This window comes from Ursus arctos, unplaced genomic scaffold (genome assembly GCF_023065955.2).
Source record: "Ursus arctos isolate Adak ecotype North America unplaced genomic scaffold, UrsArc2.0 scaffold_37, whole genome shotgun sequence".
Taxonomy (NCBI): domain Eukaryota; kingdom Metazoa; phylum Chordata; class Mammalia; order Carnivora; family Ursidae; genus Ursus; species Ursus arctos.
Window position 1 is genome coordinate 5,230,571 of NW_026623053.1, and position 21,568 is coordinate 5,252,138.

The following is a 21,568-nucleotide window of genomic DNA, read 5'->3' on the forward strand; positions in this document are numbered from 1 at the left end:
CTTGAGACATCCAGAAATCTGACAAACTCCTCTATGGGAAACCATCTGAGAGGACTGGCCAGAAAGCACAGATGGGAACGGACGTGATGACTTCTGAATGACCATTCCAGTCACAAACTCCAGGGCAGATCTGGCCAACAAGGCAGAAAAGCCTCAGACAGCAGCAACCGGGCCAAAACCTTTTCATCTCATATGGTTTCACTCATTTATGGAACATAAGAAGTAGGAAGATCGGTAGGAGAAGAAAGGGAAGAAGAAAGGGCGGGTAATCAGAAGGGGGAATGAAGCATGAGAGACTATGGACTCTGGGAAACAAACTGAGGGCTTCAGAGGGGAGGGGGGTGGGGGAATGGGATAGACTGGTGATGGGTAGTAAGGAGGGCACGTATTGCATGGTGCACTGGGTATTATACGCAAGTAATGAATCATGGAACTTTACATCAAAAACGAGGGATGTACTGTATGGTGACTAACATAATAGAATAAAAAATTATTATTAAAAAAAACCCTTTTATCTCACAGGCGCTGGTCTTGGAGAAAACATCAGGCCCCAGGTGCTCAGAGGCCGCGCAGAGTGAAAGCAGGGGAGGTTTTTGTAAAGCTCTGTAGCACTGTGATTGGTGGGATACCCACAGCACTACAGAAGCCACAGAGACCCGTACAAAAACTGCAGAGCATTTCCCTGGGAAACCCTCGGCCTGGCTACCAAGCCCCAGGGGATGAACACAACAGGAAGTCACCCCTCTTTGCTCAGAGGCCTCAGGAAGGACACCAGGAAGTTGGTCGGACCAGGAGAAGTGACCCCCAACCGCTGGCCTCTCACTCCCTTGGAGGAAACGGGCGTTTCGACCTGCTCCTACAACCATGTGTGTGGGGAATACAAAAAGGTGTCTCTTTAGAAACTACTATTGTCCTGGGTCATGCTGCTTCTATGGTAAGAGTTATATGAGCCATCTCATATGGAATTTCGGAACCCAAGGCCCTAAGGAGATTCGCCTGCGTGCTTGGCTTTGCAGTTCGGGAAGACAAATTCAAAGAGAGATTGATTTGTTTTTAGGCAATCGCCTGCCGTAGTTGTTCATTCTAAAGCTGACTGTACCGTAAGTCGCCAGCACCTCATCAGGGCTCCACACCGCGCAGTCACCCCTTGTTATGCCAGGCGCTGTCTGTCCTGAAAGCAGCAGTGGGGGATGTGAAGCCTTGACTCTGGAACAGTCATGAATCCAAGATCCATCTTCTTGGTAATGCCGGTTTTCCAAGCATGAGAGTTAGGCATGGGTCTAGGAGTGAGAGCAATCGAAAACAAGAGAAAGTAACAATTCAGAGAACATCGGGAAGCATACTATACTAGAAATGTTCACTGTAGGAATACGAGCTCCTGCCTGCTCCTCAGTCAACAACCTCCCCAAAGCAACCCCCCCGCAATTGATTAAATCATCATAAACCAGTTGAATAAGCAATGAGGGCCATCTTTCTAAGAGCTGAGCCCTAAAGACGTTCCAGCCCCAAAGCTAATAGGAAGAGGAGCTCCCGAGGAGGGCTGCTGAGGTTTTTGGAATGGCCTCAATCGCTGTGACACAAACAAGCTCTTCTTTGGAAAAGGGACCCGCCTGACTGTGGAAGCACGTAAGTAACTCGTTTGTCTGTTTTTTTTGAGTTTAGAGGCTTCTCCATTTGAAGGGGCAGAAATATCAGGAAAGGTGATGGGTAGTAACAGCATCAAAATAGTGTCAAGGACTGTCGGGAAGATGTGAACTATGGTTAGTTGCCTCACTAGGAGTTGGGAGGAGAGGTTTGTCTGTAAGAAAAATCGAGTCTGGGGGCACGGGGCTGGCTCAGGCGGTTAAGCGTCTACCTTCAGCTCAGGCCATGATTCCCAGGGTCCTGGGATTGAGCCCCACGTCAGGCTCCTTGCTCAGCTTCTCCCTCTGCCTCTGCTCGTGCTTGCTCGCTCTCCCTCTCTCTCTCTCTCTCTCAAATAAATAAAATCTTGCAAAAAAAATAAAAAGCAAAACGTAGAGTCCGGGCTGTGAAAGAACCCACACAGCTCTGGAGAAACAGAAAATTCTGCCTAATCTGTGGGATTCAGTTCAGGCTGGAGAGACCAGAGTCATTGGCTTAACTCCCCCAGGAGAGAACTGATCATGAAAAAGGTTGATCTGAGTCTGGGATTCTATCAAAGTTCTCCAGATATAAATAATTCTGGCCTTCTTTAAGGTGAGAGAGAGAGAGAGCGAGAGAGCTGGCAGTAGGGGCTAAGGCCAGAGGATGGTCGCTGGTGTTGCTACATTTCTCTTCAGAAAAAAAGGAACCAGACATCTGCTTCTAAGTGTTTGAGCTGCAAATGGAAGCTAGGTTACTAGTGAGGAAGCAGGAACATTCTGGGTTCCCAGTGAGACCAGATTCCAAGCAGAACAAAGTGAATGTGTAGTACTTCCAACGAAGAAATGCTTTAAAGCCCATGGGACATGGGCAGGGGTAATTCCATAAGGACTCAATGGCGTTCGTCTTCCTCACTAAGAGGGTCCTGAGTCACTCGCTAATTAACTGTCATAAAAGAATCAGGGCTGCAGTTGTCAAAGGAACTTTGACACAGAAGGCATCTTTTCATGTCATTTCAGTGACATTTGAATCCAACCGTGTCTTGCTTTAAAAAAAAAAAAAAAAGGCAGTCTCCATTTGGCCGTAGCTTCCAGTTAGATAGTGGGTATTAATATTAAGCCAGCAAATGTAAAGAACAAATAAAACCCCATTCCAAAGGTCCTAGGGAAGCCTCACAGTGGGGTCAGTGGTCCCAAATCTGCTGAGGCGGCTGCTGGAAAAGTGACAGGCCACATTCAGCTTGTGCTTTCCAAGGTGAAAGTAGGTTCCAGAGAGGTGCGGAGGGAGAATGTGATGGGGTGGGCTCCTCTCAGAGAATGCCTGGGTGGATGATGGGCAGGGGGCAGACCACTGAGGGCAGAGGAAGGGAAAAGAAGGGGTGCAAGGGGAGCCTGAGTGGCTTGGTCGGTGAAGCGGCCAACTCTGGATTTCAGCTCAGGTCATGACCTCAGGGTCCTGGAATCGAGCCCCATGTCGGGCTCCATGGTCAGTGCGGAGTCTGCTTCAGGATTCTCTTTCTCGTTCTGCCGCCCCCACCCCCACCCCCGGCGCTTGCATGTTCTCTGTCTCTCTCCTCTCTCTCTAAAAATAAACAAATAAATCTTTAAAAAATAATAATAATAAAAAGGAAGGAATGCAGGCTGGGCTTTCCCAGACCACACACACTATGGAGAGAAGCAGGGTAGGGCTTTGCATCCAGAAACAGATAGAGATCCAAAGCTGTGTTAGCACAGTCAGAGCAGAGAAATTCCGATTAAAAAAAAAAAAATCATAGCAAAATTTCGCAGATTCGACTAGTTCAGGCCCTTGCCCCTACACCTCATTGGCTTTAAGATTTCTCACTAAAATAATGGTTTATCTGCATTCCCTGTGAAGTTAGTGACTGATTTCCCTAGTCTCCCTTTGTTCACCACATTCTTCCTAATAAATGAAGTCCTTCTGTTTCCTGAGCTATGATCCAGTGCTTTCCTAAGCCTAGACACACAACCCATGGTTTTATATGGTATAGAGACTTTCTTTTCATTTTAATTGTGTTATCTTTTAATGGCCATCAAAATAGTAACAACTAGGTTGTCAAACCCATGTGACCTGAAGTTTCCTTTTAATTCTCTTTTAAGTTAAGAACTGAGTCAATTTAAAGAAAATTATTAGGCGAATTATATGACAGGTGGATGTGACCACCAAAAAAAAAAAAAAAACAGAGATATGATTAATTGAAGTTTGAGAAACACTGAGCTGGTACATTCCATCAATCTTTGAAATGAAAAGATAAGGGGCACCCAGAGAGAGAAGGATCAAGAATACCTCTGAATGGTGCTTTCTTTTTTAGCCAACTAATATTGCATTGACGAGGCCTCACTGCGAACCCCGTGCCTTTATTTTCTCAGAAGTCTACTTCTTTTTGAAGCCTCCTTTTCCTTGGGTGCTCCTTTCGAGTCCTTACCCGCAGGGTTCCTGGGTGGCACAAAGCTAACAACAGGTCTACACAACCCCACAGTCCCAAATCCATCGACCCTTTAGCCCTCCGGATAGAGAAAGCCTGGGGATGCCACTTAACTTCATAAACCAGAACCAGGGAACAGGACAAAAGAGCACGGAATAAAGAGCCACAATGTAAACGTGTGCTAGTGACCGTGACAACGACAGGAGCTTAGAAAAGATGCACGGTCGTCAGGAGCCTCTTGGTGAAAGTGGGTCATGAGATACACTCAGAATAATATGTATTATGATATGGCATCACGATATCAACTACCACTTTCTGGGTGTCCACTGTGTAACGGGCCACCGGACGAGGCACTTTATGAATGAATGTCGTTTTATGCCCTTCTCACAATGACCACGTGGAACTGTGACCTGCCTATTTACAGATGGAAAGTGGCTTCTCCAAGGTCACAGAGCTTAGCAGAGTCAAAATGTGTATCATCTGTCTGACTCCAGCATCTGTGCACTTAAGAGCTTTTCTTTTCTGTGGACACTGCAGTTCGAGGCCCACGTGGAGGCTTTTCTTGCCTGGCCCAGCCTCCCCCTCCTCCTCTACTGGGCTCCTTTCCAAGCCGCCAGCGGAGACTGAAGCTACCGTTAGGCTGTTTCCCTTCCAACCACCACCCCCACCGCTGTCCTTCACCAAGAAAGCGCTCCTGCCGCCGCCGTACCACAACCAGTTACCCAAAGAGCTCTTCTCCAGGCGAGGCCCATTCCTCACCCTACGCCCCTGGACTCGAGGGTCCCTCTACTCAGAAAGATCCAAACAGTGCTCACATTATCATCCTGAGAAAAAGGAGCCCAGAGAGTCCCAGGCTCATCAATACGCTTCTAAAATTCCAAGAGACGACATTCTCATTCCCATCGTTGGCATTCCCTCTCACGCGAGATGAACATCTCCCAGCACGGAGTCCTTTTTTTTATTTGAGTGTAGCTGACACACGATGTTACATTAGTGTCAGGTGTACGACATAGTGATTCAACACGTTTATACATTATGCTACGCTCACCACAAGCACGGCCGCCATCTGTCCCTGCACAACATTATTATAAAATCACTGACTCTATTTCCTCTGCTGTGCCTTTATCCTATGCTAGGGCTTATTCGTTCTGCAACTGGAAGCCTGTATTTCCCACTCCCCTCCCCCCACGTTGCCCCTCCCCCATGACCTCCCCTCTGGCAACCACCAGTTTCAGAATGGAGCCTGGGGCCTACAGTGCCTTCACCTGGTACCATTTTCTCCCAGGGATGCACAAAGCTCTCTGCCTCTCCTTCTCCAGGTCTTTATTCAATGTCACTTCTAGTGACGCCTTCCCCAACCACTCCCTGTAGTCCCCTTCCCCTGCTTTATTTCTACACCCCTCTCTCCACCTGAAACTTCTGATGTTCATTCACTGTCTGTCTCCCTTGCTCCCTGATGGCAAGGACTCTGACCTGTTCCTCACTGTATCCCCAACACAGTGAAGGCATAAATAAATGTCTGTTGAATGAATGAATGAATGAAAGGATAATCAGTTGTGGCATAAGGCAAAGAAACAGAAGCAAAAGCCAACTAGGAACCTGCAGAGGCAAGGCCAAGTCCTAGCTCCCTAACCCGTGACAAGTCCCCGTCCCTGTCTGCCGGGCGCGCGTCTCGCTGCTGAATGAGTCAGCATGAGCAGAGCAGACAAAAATTCCTGCCTTGTTGAAGCTTTCGCTCTAATGGCAAAAGACAGATGGTAAACCAAATAAATAAATAAAATACATAGTATTTGGGTGGTAATAAGCCCCGTGAAGGAAAACAAAGCAGGGAAGGGAATGCAGAAGACGGGCAGAGGGAGTGGTGTGCAGTTTTTAACAGAGGACTCACACAGAAGGCCTCACTGGAAAGGCGACATTTGAGCAGAGACCTGAGGGGGTGACAGCGTGAGCTCCGTGCAGGTATCTGGAGGAAGAGCAGCTCCAGGCGGGGGGGACGCCGTGCTGCCCGGAGCGCGTGGAGAGTGAGGAGGCCCGTGTGGCGGGAGGGAAGTGGAAGTGACCAGGAGAGAATTTGAAAATGAGGTCAGGTTGGTAATAGGCCAGGGGACGGCGCGGCTCGTGGGCCACTGTAAGGACTCCAGTGTGGGGACTGGAAAGGGAAGATTGGAGAATGCAATGGAGGTCACACCTGACCTCGAGAAAAGACCAGGGGAGACAGAAGCGTGGATTCCTGGCCTCACCCACAGCCCTAAGAAGTGAGCAGTTTCATCTTAAATTCCAAAGAAATAAGACTCTGTTCTCTCTCAGTGACCTTCCTACCACCCTGCCCCTGGGAAGCTCTGTGTTTAGGGAAATTACACCCCTTACTTCAAGTAAAATGTGTTTTCTCTGAGTCTCACATTAATGAACGCTCCAATCATTCCACCAAGGCTTCTAGTTTAGAGTGCTTTACATACACGCTTTCATTTCATCTTAGGAACCCCCAATGCAGAAGATATTGCCCTCATTTTATAAAGGAGGAAAATGAGGCTCCCTGAAATTGGCTAAGATTATACACCCAGTGAGGAACAGAGTCCAACTAGATTTCAGGTCTTCTGACATCTTTCTACTACCGAGACCCACTTTCCATTTTAGTGATTCTCAAAGTATGATCTGCAGGCCTTTCGGGGCTATAAACGGGTCTGAAAATGTATATTCTCTCCCTGGTTTTTATAAGTGACACAGGCAATCTCATCGACACTGATTTTTACATACAACAGAGGCTAATTTAACTGTCATTTTTAAGTATGAGCAGATCATGAAAGCTTGCTACAATGTGATATTCATGAATATGTTATTAAAATGCACTGAAGATTCTAATTCTGTTTTATACTAAGAAGTCTAGCTGTTGCACAATGCTTGACAATGATGCAAAGCTCTGACCGGATATGAAATGGAATTCCCCTAAAATGAGGAATGAATGGGGTACATAAGTCACTATATCTTTGTCCCACCGAAGTGCAGCCCAAAGGCTGAGACCCGTTATGTCTATGACCAACGTTCTACCTTTCTTCTCTCTGGATCAAACTAAGAATTTCCTTTCCAGTCTCTCTCATTCAGTGCACAAACTCATTCTCTCTCACTCAGAGCACAACTTCAGACTGTAACATGGCAAAGGCTCGGATTCCTATTTGATCCTGCTTTGGTCCTGAAGGATAGCCCCCAAGACTGAAGAGCAAAGAGCTTAGTCCAAATGAGACAGAAATACTATCCAATAGCCATCACACGAGTTGGCAACTGGCGCCATGGTTGCCATAAAGAGAAAGCAAGGCGATTTTCAGATGAGGCCTACCAGCTGTGCCGTCTGCAGCACAGCTAATCCACTGATCTTTGGCAAAGGAACCTATCTAGGGGTAGAACCACGTAAGTGACACATTTTTCCTTCTTATGACCACCATGTTTAGCAATTATCTTTGTTAAATATTTTCCCAAGTCGCCAGCTTGGGAAACCCTTGCCAGCATGTAATTTAGCAAGGGATGTTTTCAGGACCAGGGACGGAGTCTCCGATAAGGTCCAGAATGCGGTGTGCGCTGCAGTGGTCCTCTTGACCCACTTTCTTTCCTGGAGACTACGTGTTGTCTTCTCTCCACCTGACTGACTTTCGATCACCAACTTACCACCTGTGCAGTGACCGTTTACAGATCCAGGTCATAACCAGACCCGTACTAAATACACCTAGTAAATGAGGGGTGTGACGACGAGCATGTCAGACCGAGAATTCAAAGACCGAGCTCCAGTCCTTCTCTCTGACTGACGAGCTATATGACTTGGCTTCACCGAACTTTAGTTTCCCTCTAGTAAGCCGGAGATTTCCACGGTGTCGTCCAGCTTTAGCACATGATGAGTCTGATTATCATCCAGACCAATTCTTAAGGAGGATTTAGTAGGAAAAGCAAGGAATTCCAATGCCGTGAGTGTCTTATGACCTGGTAGGAATTCTGTGGTTTGATATTTTTTTAAGATTCTATTATGTATTTGAGAGAAAGAGAAAGAAAGAGAGAGAGAGAGAGAGAGAGAGAGCGCTCATGTGGGGGGAGGGGCAGAGGGAGAAGCAGATTCCCTGCTGAGCAGGGATCACCCTGGGATCATGACCTGAGCTGAAGGCAGACGCTTAACCGCTGTGCCACCCAGGCACCCCCCATTAATTAACTCTTGTGTCATCACAGAGGTTTTGACAAGTGACTGCTGAGGCTCCTTGCAGTCCTATCATCTATTACTCTGGTTCAATGTGTGGAAACTAGAGTCTGGAGACCTGGGAGTAAGGCCCAGCCCAGCACTCACTATCTTAACCAACTTAGCTTCAGTGACTTCATCCGTAAGAAGGATCTAATAATAACCTCATGGAGTTTGGTACAATAATGTTTGCTGAAGTAGTATAACCACCAGGCATCCGTAAGGAGCAAGGTTCTTATGCAAATGGTGGTCATCTGTGATCATTACGACATTTTGGGTAGGCTCCAATCTTTTGCACCAATGGCTCTTGCTCCACCCACCATGTTCTTCCAGCTCTAACGGAGGCACAGTCCTTTATGATTGACTTGAGCCTCTTAGTTATGTTCCCACTAACAGTAGCCATTTGCCAATTCTGGGCAAAGCCAAAATGATTCCTTTCTCCCTGTGAAAATACAATCCTGAAGCAAGGCTGGGGGTAAGTGATGGCAGGTTGAGGAGGTAATAGCAGAAAACCTAGGGACTTCCCTAAATGCCCACGCTCAGTAGATAACACATATCAAACAAGCTGCCAAAATATAGTGCTTAGATCTCAGAAACCGTTGGAGAGTTTTAGGTCTACACTCGTTCTGCTCCACCCACTCCTTTCCAAACAGATGGACTACGCAGACGGCAAACAGGTAGCAAGGTTTTTTGTAATGATGCCTGAGGTGGTGTAATGAAGCACAACTTGTCTTTGGAAGAGGGACTCGACTCATCGTGGAACCAAGTAGGTTACACATTTTACTTCAGGGCATAGGTTCCTTTGGACTTGTTGTAGCTTAGTCCTGACTGAATGGAGCTTCTTGGGAAGTCAGGAGGTTCCAAACTGGAAATCCATTGTTTTGTTGTTGCAGAGAGTCAAGGTAAAATCTGAGGACAAAGTCATTAGGTGTCTCTTAGGAAAATATTCTATGTATGCATGGAAACTCTGTTCCGAAGATTTGTAGCAATAAGCCTTCTACGACAGCCCAAATAAAGCCCTTAGTCAGGCTTTTGGTTCCCTCCTCGGTTGGGGATTGGGACCAGGGAAAAGGCAAGCTCTAGGTAAAGAGAGTCTTCTACTCTCTGTGAGGACAGAGAGTCATGGCCACAGTGTAAGAAGAGGGATGGTTACGAAGGAAAAAAATATTATTAAAGAAGGAGATAGTCCTCTCCCTCAGATGACAAAAGCCAATCTTGCCCTTGTGTCTTTTTGCCAAGAAGTTGCTTCAAGTCAGTGTGCCTGCCTCAGACTAAATGATCCCCAAGGCCTATCCTAGTCTGGGTCAGCCAAGAGCAGTTAATGCACTCACCTCTTCTGTTAGCCCTGAATCCGAACACTGTACTCTGGATGTAGGGTTCAGGAGCCTACCACCAATATAGAATCACAGCCACCAACTTGAGGACAATAGAGAAGCAATGGCGCTCTCCTAGGGATATTGTCCATTGGTAATCTGTTCCAGGGCTTGGAAATCCAGGGGCGATATTCAAATAGTTTGGGTAGCTGCCAACAGTCAGTCACTTGGACCAGTCCAGTATACAGGAGTCCTTCAGAAGCTTTTCAAAATGCAGGCATTGCCCCTTACATGCTTATATTTTATTTCAGAGGAAATAAAGAAGTGGGGAAAGGGATGTGAATGTGGCAAGGTCGACAGTCCTGAAAGCAGCCGGTAGTGTCAACATGGCGTCTGCCTCTCAGGAGGAAACATAACCTTACAGGGGTTCTTGATTGTCTGTTGCTTCCAGGGAAATAGTGGAATTTGTTGAGTTGTCTCTGAGAGGAGAGAGACTAGAAAGAAGGAGGGAAGCAATTGTGTTGCGGCTGATTGCGGTCTGATCGATGTCGGGCACATTGCATCTGAGCACAAAGTATTGTGTTTCATTTTCCCTTTAAATCATTTCCACTTGAAATTCAGAATTATCTGCAGTGTTAGAATCAAATCTCTAAGGCTGTGCCTTTAGGAGCCTTAGGGAAGAAGGAAAGAGGTGAAAGTGATGCTTAGCCCCTCTGCTGGGACGCTGACCCGTGCTCTCCGGTGATACTCCATTTACTTCTTCAGTTTTCTCTTCCTACCGTGAGGGAGTGTAATATGATTATGTGAAGCGCAGGTAGGGAAAGTGAGAATTTCAAGTCAAGCCCTCAATCCTTCAAGTTTTGACAGCAAATAATGGCCCGATACAGCCGTCATTCCCTTTGGCGCTAGCCCTAGACTCTTGATTTCTGGTGATGAGACAGAGTAATCCATATGGTCTTTAAATTCTATTTCACATGATTACTATATCCTCCTGAAGCTTGTATCGGGATCCAGAGACATGAGAAATTATAAAATGAAAATAAACAGTCCAAAGCAAGCACCGGCTTCTCGGACCCACAACCGTGACCCACGACACCACTGGGCTCCCCGTCGGCTAACAACTTCTTATTCAACCCGAGATCCTTAGAAAGCCTTTCCCTGGGCTCAGGGAATTAGGAGACAGATTCCTTATTATTGTGAGACAGTCTGAGTGATGGGGAAGAAATTAGGTTTCTAATCAAAAAGCAAAATGTGTGACCCAAGAGAAGGAACCAGAATATGAGAACGAGACCTGTGTCTAAACCCTCTTCAGCCAGACACTCATTATAAGAAATGTCACCAGTCAGTGCCCCATCCCTGTTCCCAAGCTATCGTGTTCTTCTTGGAGAGGCCTACCAATAAACTGGCAGTTACATTTTCCATCTTGAAGGCAGCTACCAGTCACCTGTCACCTTCCTCTCTCCCTCGATGTCAGCCCTGTCTCCTGTCCCAGTGCTTCCTGCTTCCTGGGATTTCGTGCTCACGACCTCATCCAGCAAGCTGTTATTAGCTTCAAAGGGAACTGAGACTCTGTGCACTCAGCCGCTTGATCTCATCAAGGGCAGCTTTGTAGTTCTCTGAGCTGTGGGGTCTCTAGGCTGTGACCCAGGAGGGGGGAGGCAGAGCACAGATGTTCCAGCACAGGCCCCAGGGCCAGCCCCAGGCTGGTTACTTGTAAGGCAGTGTTGCGATGTGCTCCTGGGATACTCGACAGATGTTTTTTGGAGCTGGTACCAGACTCTTCGTGGAGCCACGTGAGTTGACTTTCCCCCCTATATTTCTAGGGATAAACTGAGTCCTGGCACCGGGGCTGCCATCCAGTTTGCATTACTTGGGAAAGTAGAACTAGATGGAGCGGCCCAGGTGCGGGGGTTGGCCAGAGTTAAGTGGCCAGGCTGAGTCACTAAAGTAGCTCTGTAACTAGTTGTGTTTTTAAAAAGCATATATTAAAACTATAGCCCTGGGGCACCTGGGCGGCTTGGTCAGTCAAGCATCCGACCCTTGATCTCAGCTCAGGTCTTGATCTCAGGGTCGTGAGTTCAAGCCCTGCATTGGGGTCCATGCTGGGTGTGGATCCTACTTTTAAAAAAGGAAGGAAAAAAAAACTGTAGCCCCCCTTACTTCTGAAATCTTCAGAGCAGGCAAGGAAACCAGAAAAATTATAGTAATTATTGGAGCACATGAGGGGGGCGAGGGATAGGCAGGGATGCTGTGGCCCAAAGTCTCCAGAAGGTTGTTTCATTCTTACCCATCTCTTTGGCTAAGCCGACTGAGGCACATGCCTCATTGCAACCCGCAGACAAGTGTCCTCGAGCTTGGACGCTTCAAAGGAGAGAGGTGGTGAACCAGGTCAGAGCAAGCAGGGAGAGCAAACTTGTATTTCAGCGTTCACGGTAAATCTCATATTGGCAGAGAGCCTTGAAATTGTGAGTGACATTTGTTACAGATGGTACAGTTCTTAGAGAGCCGGTAGGACTCTCTATGTGAGTCTAAAACATAGATGATTTCCACGTGTATAATGTAAGAAAGACTGTTCGGGAAAGGGATCTACTTCTTCTGGTATTGTTGACCAGCACGTAACCTTAGCATTGGATCGGTACTCATGAAAAGAGAAAGTCTGAATTAAAACAGCAATTGTTCACATAGCGTTCTGGAACCCACACTGAAATGTGGTTATACTGGGAGGCCAAGAAGAAAGACGGGAAATTGTCCAAAAAATAAACAATGAAATCTTTAAATTTTGGACTACAAGAGTGCAAATTTTACCCAACTTCAGATTATGGGTGAAGTTAAATATAAAATAGACTGGGTTGCATAGGGCGATGATATTAAATGAATTCTGTGTTTTTTTAAAGGTTCAATTCAGTCAGATAACCTTTTCTTTGGTTACCATGATACCAAAGAGTGGATTAGATAAAACACTTCACTTTCAAGCAATTGTTTTCAATAGATAGGTATTCCATGAGAACGAGGGTCTGAGAAAAACTTTTTACCAGATGAATACATTATGAGTTATCTGAAACGCTGACAGATTAAGAGCCCAATATCATAAGTGTATTACCTTCTCCAGACATTTGGGTGTCAGCTATATTACATTGTTCAAATTATTCAAACCAGGTCTCTCTAGCCTGGAGTGATGGCTGACAACTGCCTTAAAATCCCAAGCTAGCCTTAATTATCCAAGTACATCCGGCTAGGATTGGGTCAAGCTCTTAGGTAACCAAGGAGACAGGATTATTTTGTTTTGTTGTTTATTTTTAATGGACTAGTTTCCTTTCGCTGTACCTCATAACTCCCTTGAAAATCAACCAGAATACATGTGACCAAGGTCAGTAGAGTGAGCAAGACATGTCACAAGTCTGAAGGCAGGTGAACGAGCAGAAAGTGTGGTTTTTCAAGCCGTTACTGCGGGAGTTATCAGTGTCTGTTATCAGTGGCTTCAGAGATGCCGGAAAGCAAAACAAAGAAGGTTTTCTCACATAGGTTGAAATTAGATTCCAGGAGAGCCCCTTGAAGAAAATCCCCAGCCCCCCTCTTGTCTAGAACTAAAGCCAAAAGTAGAAGGAACCAGATTCTTTTTTTTTTTTTAAGATTTTATTTATTTGACAGATAGAGACAGCCAGCGAGAGAGGGAACACAAGCAGGGGGAGTGGGAGAGGAAGAAGCAGGCTCATAGCAGAGGAGCCTGATGTGGGGCTCGATCCCATAACGCTGGGATCACGCCCTGAGCCGAAGGCAGACGCTTAACCGCTGTGCCACCCAGGCGCCCCGGAACCAGATTCTTAAGAATAAGTTTCCTGCCCTGAGCACCTAAATCAGAATCCAGTCTTTCAGCTGAGCTTCCAGGCAGAGAATCAAGTGGAGAATCTTGATGCTAGCGATGAGGGGGCTTCTCTGAACCGCTGATTCCCTCGGAAGGCCGTGATTGGCCATTTACAAAACGGTGATCAGCAGGAACTTCCAGACTAGCAAACACTCCATCTCAACCAGATACAGCCAGTTAATTTGGTTATAACTCTACTACCATGAGCTTCACAGCTAAAACCCAACTCCAAATTCAGGACAGAACATTAGAAAAATCATTGCATTTACTCACTCATTACCAAGACTTTTCATTTAGCATTACCTTGGGTCTTGATCGTAGGTCATAGTAAATAAAGGTACACTGGAATTCAACATTCTTAATTTGATATCACAAGTTTTAAAACTCACCTAAGGTTTATGGTTTTGTTTTGTTTTGTTTTAAATATTTTATTTATTTATTTGACAGAGAGAGAGACAGCCAGCGAGAGAGGGAACACAAGCAGGGGGAGTGGGAGAGGAAGAAGCAGGCTCCCAGCGGAGGAGTCTGATGTGGGGCTCGATCCCAGAACGCCGGGATCGCGCCCTGAGCCGAAGGCAGATGCTTAACGACTGAGCCACCCAGGCGCCCCTGTTTTGTTTTGTTTTTTGAGAGAGAGAGAGTGTGTGAGCGGTGGGGGGGATGGGGGGCAAGAGGGAGAGGGAAAGAATTTTAAGCAGACTCTGTACTGATTGTGGAGCCTGAGGCAGGCTCAGTCTCACCACCATGAGATCGTGACTTGAGCTGAAATCAAGAGTCAGACACTTAACAGACTGAGCCACTCAGGTGCCCCAAAACTCACCTAAGTTTTAAATATAAGAGCTATATTCACACAAGCAATTAATATTGAAAATTAGCAGTTAAGCTTGTGATTGGAAATATATCCAGATCACCATTCACAGATTGGTTGCGTCTCCTGATTTCAGGCACTTTCAGTGCCCCCCTCCTTTTGTAACAGTTATATTTGAAGATTGGGGCACCTGGGTGGCTCAGCCGGTTAAGCGTCTGCCTTCGGCTCAGGTCATGATCTCGGGGTCCTGGGATTGGGCCCTGCATCAGGCTCCCTGCTCAGTGGAGAGTATGCTTCTCCCTATGTAGCCCCTCCATCATGCACGCTCTCACTCTCTCTCTCTCTCTCTCTCTCAAATAAATAAATAGTATCTTTAAAAAAAAACAGTTATTTAAAGATAGCCTAAGAATCCAAGTTGCCATGGCTGAAATTTATCATAATTCAGAAACTGCAGTAAGTCACGATGGGAAAGAATCATTACTTCCTCCCCCAAAGCTTTAAAACATTCAGTTTCAAGGAACGGAAAAGATGCAGGGACAGAGTGGCAGGTGGCTGGTAGAGCTCAGAGAAAGGTATGAATGCAGAGGAGGCCGGGGGAGATCCAATTATTGAGACCAACATTCCACAACTTCACTCCGAATAAGGCAAGAACTGGGTTTAAACTGCTTTTATGTCTATTAGGACTTCCTGGGAATGATAGTTGTCATTTCTGATTAAAGACTGAAAGGAAACTACAGGATAGTCCCTTACAAAAGAATAAGTATTCACCCAAAGTCAGAGAGGTGTACCCCTTAACTTCAGTGGTTATCCTTTCTGGTCTGTAAAATGGGGATGACACCCTGAAGTGACCCCAACACTACCATCCTCAGAGTATTTGAACCAGTCACGGTTCAGAATCAGACCCTGATTCTTTGACACAATGCCAAGAACGAGCCCCCAGCCTGCTCTCACTCCAAGGGCTGATTTATTTAAAATAAACCAACTGATGCAGACAGCTACTCAGCCTGACTGCAACTGTCCAGAGGATTGACTAATAAAATATAGATGATTGAAACTCAGACGATCTAGAAACTTCTTTGTAGTTGTTCTTTTCCATCTCTGCTCTAGCCATGTCACTTAGCAGCTCCTAACTAGAAGTCAAACTGACTGCCTTTCATTTCTTCTTCCCTTGGCCACCTTTCGTGGGGGTGCTAAGGAGCCCAGGTCACTCACAGGATGCGGGAAAGTCTAGATTGTAACATTTGGCCCCAGCAGAATTGAAGTGAACACCATTGGTTAACTCCCACACTTGTGGATAACCATCTTTCCAAATAAATTGATTATATTTACAGGAAGCCAGCCTCCTGCCAAACCATCCGTTTTCACCATGAGAAATGGGACGGCTGTTGCTTGTCTGGTGAAGGATTTCTACCCTAAGGCTATAAACATAAGACTCGAATCAACCAAGAAAATAGAAGAATTTGACCGTGCTATCGTCGTCTCTCCCAGTGGGAAGTACAGTGCTGTCAAGCTTGGTCGGTACGAAGATGCAGAGTTAGTGACCTGCTCAGTGGAACACAACAACGAAATCGTGCGCTCCACTGACTTTGAACCGAAGAAAAATTCCTCAGGTAGGTCGTATCTAGCTTCAAGGGGCTAGAATTGTAGGGAAGAAGAGTTGAGGGAAAGGAAAGTTGGAGATGTAAACTCTTGACACTCTCAGTGTGGCATCGCGCTGGAAACAAGACTAAGGCCCAACGAGGGCCCATCATTGATTTGGAATTGAACCCTGTGTCCCTTAGCTGGAATCTGAGATCAAGCCCGTCCTATTTCATCCCCCATCTCTTCTTCACCAACCGCTGTCTCCTTCATACTAATGACTGTCTACAACTAGACTCTCGGTTAAAAGTTCATATGCAGTCTAATCCAGCGTGAATGCCAAAACAAAGGACAGCCTGGCCTATCATGGGATTGAGAATCTTAGTTCTTCCTACGAATGAGGAAGGTGGGCCTCATAGTATAACCAAAACAAAAAACAAAAAAACCCAGAATAGGAAGAATGTTGGCCATGTGAATAGCTGTCTGACCTTAACCAAGTCATACCCCGGTCCTCAGTTGACTTACTTAGAGTCTCCTCCACTTTTAAAACCTGAAATCCTTTGAGCCCCGTGGTTGCCAGTGAATCCCTGACCACTGCTCTTTGTTCTAGGTAACGTAAAACCAACAGAACCGCACAACATGGAGCGAACTTCAGAGAGCCTCTCTGGGTCCAAAGGTTAGTTGAAACTAAGGGTCAACTTCAGAACTGAGGGTTAAAGCAAACCCTGTCATTGTCAGAGGGGGCCAAAAGTCAGCAGCTTTCAAAAGAAAATAAAAACCATACCTGAGCCCAGTTGGTTCCCTCTGAGTCTCTCAGCAGAGCTCGCCTGGGTGTAAGCAAGGCTGAGAGTGAGCCGCAGCCTGGGGTCCCCGAGGGCTGTCCGGCGGCAAGCTGGGCTGGCAGACCAGGCACAATGCTGGTGATCCGGGGCAGACTGGTAGCCAGTGCTGTGGCCCCAGTTTCTGGAAGGGAACTTAGTCTCTTGCTAAAGCCACCATCTTTACTCTTGTTCAACCACAGTTCATCGCAGCTCACAGTTCACAGCCAGAAAGGTGAACACGCTGTCCCTCACGGTGCTGGGGCTCCGAATGGTGTTTGCCAAGAGTCTGGCCATCAACTTTCTCTTGACTGCCAAGTTATTTTTCTTTTAAGGTAAGAATTAGCTGCTTCTTATTCCTACCCCCGCTGAAACTATCCCGCACAGAGAGAAAAGGCGTTTAAGAATATAAGAGGCCAAGAAGCCTTGGGAAAGGAAAAACACATAGAGACATATGATTTAATAAGGTGGGCCGCCTCAGATACTCGGCATAATGCCCCATCTCCTCTTGGCCTCTTATTTCAAGCCAGGCTCAAAAAGCCTTATGTAGTACAATGTAATCCCAGCCAATAATCCCCACCTCCCACCCAGGAGCTAAAAAAATTGTGGAGCTAAGTAAGGAGAAATAGTTTCCTTTATTTACTATTTTGTGTATCTGGCCAAGAGGCCATGGGTTATTCGCAAGGCCGTTAGTAAAGCTTCACCCAAAGGAATTCTAGAACCTGCCTTTGCCTAGACAAAAGGGATGCCAGCTCCTGTTCCTTTACCACAGGACTCTAGTGTGTAAACCAGCCCAACTTCGGGATGGACCTACACCCCCATTCGTAGGGACCGACCCAGCACTAGCCACTCGAGATGCATGCAAAGCCACAGCTGAGCCCTTATGTGCCTGCCCCTTGCATTCCCTCTTCGGGTAATCTCGGACACGAAGTTCAAACTGGGGCCTCGGTTTGCCTACAAAGCCCCTTCCCTAGTACCCCAAACACTCCTCAGTCCCAACTCCTGATCTCGATTTTGAGTGTGGGACTGATCCACCCCAGCCTGAAAATACATCCAGTCGCTTCCAAATGGGTGACTGGTTTCCAGGAGTCCCAAGGACACAGGCAGGATGGCTATCTAAAAAGAGCCCTACACTAGGAGTCAGGACATGTGGGTTTTCACCCTGACCTTGTCACTAACACTATGCTACCCTAGCCTGGTCACGCCACGTCTCTGGGCCTGAGTTTTTGCACCCAAAAAGCAAAAGAGCTATGACTGAGGGGAGCAAATGGGTTGCATGATAAGCTACTACTGACTCGCTGAAGTATGGCCACGTGCAGAAGCGAACCATGCCACAATGGATTAGCGAGACCTGCAACGATACAACCAGGGCAAGTGCTGGCCCCCCCACATGATCCGAGGACTACGATTGCTCCCAGCCCTGGTGGTCTGTGATCTATGACGCTCTGACAGTTGTCCTTCACTTGCAGGCTGACCGGCACGAGAAGGCTCCACTATGAGACTCTCATGTTATGTCTTCACAAAAGCCTACAGAGGAGCTGTCTGCTAGGCTTCCAACTTCTCGGTGATTCAAGTGGACCTATCCCAGCCTTGCTGAAATGGCTGTTACCCAAACTGGTTTTTCTTCGAAGGCAACAAACCCAGCTCATTTTCCAGCCTGGTGGAAAGACAAAAGTCCTGGGGAGTAGGGGGGGTATGGTCCTAACTGCTTTATATGCTGCTTTATAAAGAGATATAGGACTCGTTTTCTTTTTTATTTCTACAACGGATACACTTTGAAAAAGGTGTTTTGTTCCTTTGACTTTCTTTGCCTTCAGAAGTAGAAAGCGGGAGCCTACAGATTCCCAGCTCCGTGGTCCCTGAGGAAAATAGACCCTGGGGGACAGAGAGCAGATGCCCTTTACCTAACGTGACTGGCTCTGCTCAGCCCAGCACTAGGTTTGCCCTGAGCTGGCATTCTCAGCCACAAACGCACTTTCTGCTTTTCTTAGTACCTTACAAACAAAATTACATTGGACTTCTCAAGCAGCCAGTGGGGTTTCTAAAACCTCAGCCAAATACACTCCAAGCTATTAGCAAAGATCAGAGTAAAATACAAAGAAAATGCACTTCTTTCTATTAATTGATGTAACAAACGTGAGTTGACTCCCTCTAAGTTCCAGGCACTGAGCCGAGGGTGCAAAGATGAGTAAGACGTGGGCCTGCTTTCAAGCAACGAACTGTGCAAGTGTTTCTGGAGGGAGGGAAGAGGAATGAGACCCCTCGATTTCAGCTGTAAAAAGATGATCTTTACCGGGTTTTGTCTGCCAATCTGTACACAGGGAATTTGAGGGCAGGGGACAATAATTCTTGCCTGCCCCATGTTGTTGATGGTTTTCTGCCCTTCCCAGTGCTGTTCTCTGTTGCATTTATAAAAGTGCATTGAGTGTGCCTTGCCTCTGGCTTTATTCATAACACACCACCGCAGGGGGAAAGTGGGTGCTGTGAACCCACCATTAGGCAGACAGAAACCAAACTGAGCTTATAGACCATGCTGCGGCTTCCTGAGCCCCAGGCCTGCAGGCTCCTGCCTCGGGGACCTGGGTTTCCTGCTGTCGCTGCTGTTTCGCAGCAATGACCCTTCTGTGGCCGATGAGCTCTGCTACTCCCACCTCGGCAAGGCTATAGCTTCTTCCAAGTGCACCCCCTCAGGCAGCAGAGTCCCTGCGCCTGGTTTCCTCGGCACCTGGGGCACTACGTAGGGTGTCAAGTGGGGGCTTATGAGGTCACAAGTGAAAGAGCAGCCCTCACTAACTCCCCTTGCCATCGCCATCTGCAGACTCCCCTGTATGTCTTCACAGCCCAAAGTAAAGAAAGACTCAGTAGCACTCGGAGTCAGTGAGCTCCGGACCATCTAGGTGGATAAGCAGGTCCATCCGGGAAACACCGTTAAAGACTCCAGACAACAGCACCTCATATGTATAAAGAACACCTCTTTCCAAAACATTCCCCTCTGTTACCTTGGGCAACATCAGCATGTTTCTGTGAGTAGCTGAGAACAAAAAGATCACATCCTCATTTTTCAGTTGGAAAAAATATGCCCCCCGAAAAGGTAAGGTACCCTGTCCAAAGTCATTCAGTTAGGCAAGGACGTAGCTGTGAGCAGAACCACATTGTCAAGAGCGCCAGCCCGAAGTTCCTTCTACAAGACAGACTGCATCCCCAAGCCAAGGACAAGGTGTTGATTTGATTTCAGCTGAACTGGACTTCAGGATTGTCCTATAATTAGCATATAAATGAGCCACCCTAGGGTCCATTTTGGTGGCAAAAAAAAAAAAAAATTCTAGCTTATCACAGGATCCCTAATTCCCTCCACCAAAAGGAGCCTCCAGAAAAGATTAATTGTAGGAGCCGAGGGGGATTGTGGGTGTCTTCAGGTCTGGAGGGGCACCATCCTGTGGATTCTAGTTTTCCAGAGCTTTCACATACAGCACCTCATTTAAGCCCACAACAACCCTGAGAAGACCACCGCACACAGTCCTGGGCAGAGGGCGACCCCGAAGGCTGAGTGAGTTGCCCACGGCCTTCGGCTCCCTGAGCCGTGTTCTCCACATTCCTCCCTATAGTGACTGCTCTTCGCCCACATGTTTTGAAGCCCAAATAAACTGCTATCAGAGCACCTAAAGCCTGGAAGGATGCCGCTGCCAGGGAGACCCCTAAAGTGCGGCACCACCCGTTGGCTCTGTCGTTAACCAGCTCTCTGACCTTGGGAATGAACGTCCCTCACGTCTCTGGGCTCCAGTGCTTTCCCTATAAAATCATAGCTAAGGCTTCTACCCCCTCCCAGGTTACATCTCACAACTCTAATCATTGTTTTAAGGCAGAGAGTTCAACAGAAATGAAGGAAAGAGTGACTCCTTCCTAGGGCTTAAGGTGTATCTACTTTTGACATCACATCCTGGGCTTCCCCTGGAGACGATTACCTTCCTTGGAGACGCCCCTGAGCTCCAGACCCAGGGACTTTGAAGCTGGGGTTCTGGGAATCACAGACAACTTCCTGGGAGTATCTCAATGCTCTCCGGTGAAAGAAAAATGTTCTCCAAATAAAGTGAGTCAAATGGTGGTGTCAGAGAGCATTCAGGAAAGTACATGGTTGTACAAGAGGCTGCAGAAGAAGGTGACTCAGGGAAAAATTTTTGAAGCAACTTTCTTTTTTTTTTTTTTAAAGATTTTATTTATTTATTCGACAGAGATAGAGACAGCCAGCGAGAGAGGGAACACAAGCAGGGGGAGTGGGAGAGGAAGAAGCAGGCTCATAGTGGAGGAGCCTGATGTGGGGCTCGATCCCAGAACGCCGGGATCACGCCCTGAGCCGAAGGCAGACGCTTAACCGCTGTGCCACCCAGGCGGCCCTGAAGTAACTTTCTAATTTTGAGTCTTAAAAAGAAAACAGACCGAGTCACAATAATGGATAAATGATGGAAAGTAAAATAAAGCCCCTCTTGAGGAGCTCTCCCTGGCCTGGCCCTTCACCTGCCCCATTCTGACACCGTCACAGGACTCGAGCACATACGTGTCAGCCCCGCGCTGTCAGGCGTGAGTGAGAGGGGCACTGGGGACACAAAGATGAGAATTCTTCAGACGTACCTCTCCCCCTCGCCGCCACCAGGGCCCACTGAGTCAGAAAGGGGGAGGTGCCCCGCTCCAGCCGAAGCCGGGGGGAGCTGGCTTTTTATCATTTAGCAGACCCTGTAGGGCACCTCCGAAGGCCAGGCCGGGACACAAAATAGCTGGGACGAAGGATCCCGTGTCTGGGGCCGTGAGCTGCCCTGAGAGGTGGCTCGAGGAGGCTGTGCCTGGGTTTACGTTCAGACCTCCTGGGCACCTGCGTCACTGTGGGGGCTCATGGCACAGTAGTAAGTGGCACTGTCTTCAGGCTCCACCGGGGAGAT

The 21,568-nt window shown here is 47.3% G+C and overlaps 1 protein-coding gene and 1 gene segment (V, D, J or C); both read left to right on the top strand.

Annotated features, from left to right (window-relative positions):
• The window catches only part of LOC125282282 (T cell receptor alpha chain MC.7.G5-like), a 263,076-nt gene that overhangs the window by 160,644 nt on the left and 80,864 nt on the right, over positions 1-21,568 (top strand). The window contains exon 3 of the mRNA XM_057306403.1: positions 10,023-10,029. Within this exon, the coding sequence (XP_057162386.1) occupies positions 10,023-10,029 (7 nt within the window). The remainder of the gene's footprint in view (positions 1-10,022; positions 10,030-21,568) is intronic.
• LOC125282279 (T cell receptor delta constant-like) lies at positions 1,262-19,065 on the top strand. The segment is given in 5 exon segments: positions 1,262-1,626; positions 15,573-15,851; positions 16,430-16,495; positions 16,841-16,972; positions 18,107-19,065. Coding segments are annotated over 3 exon segments (441 nt in total).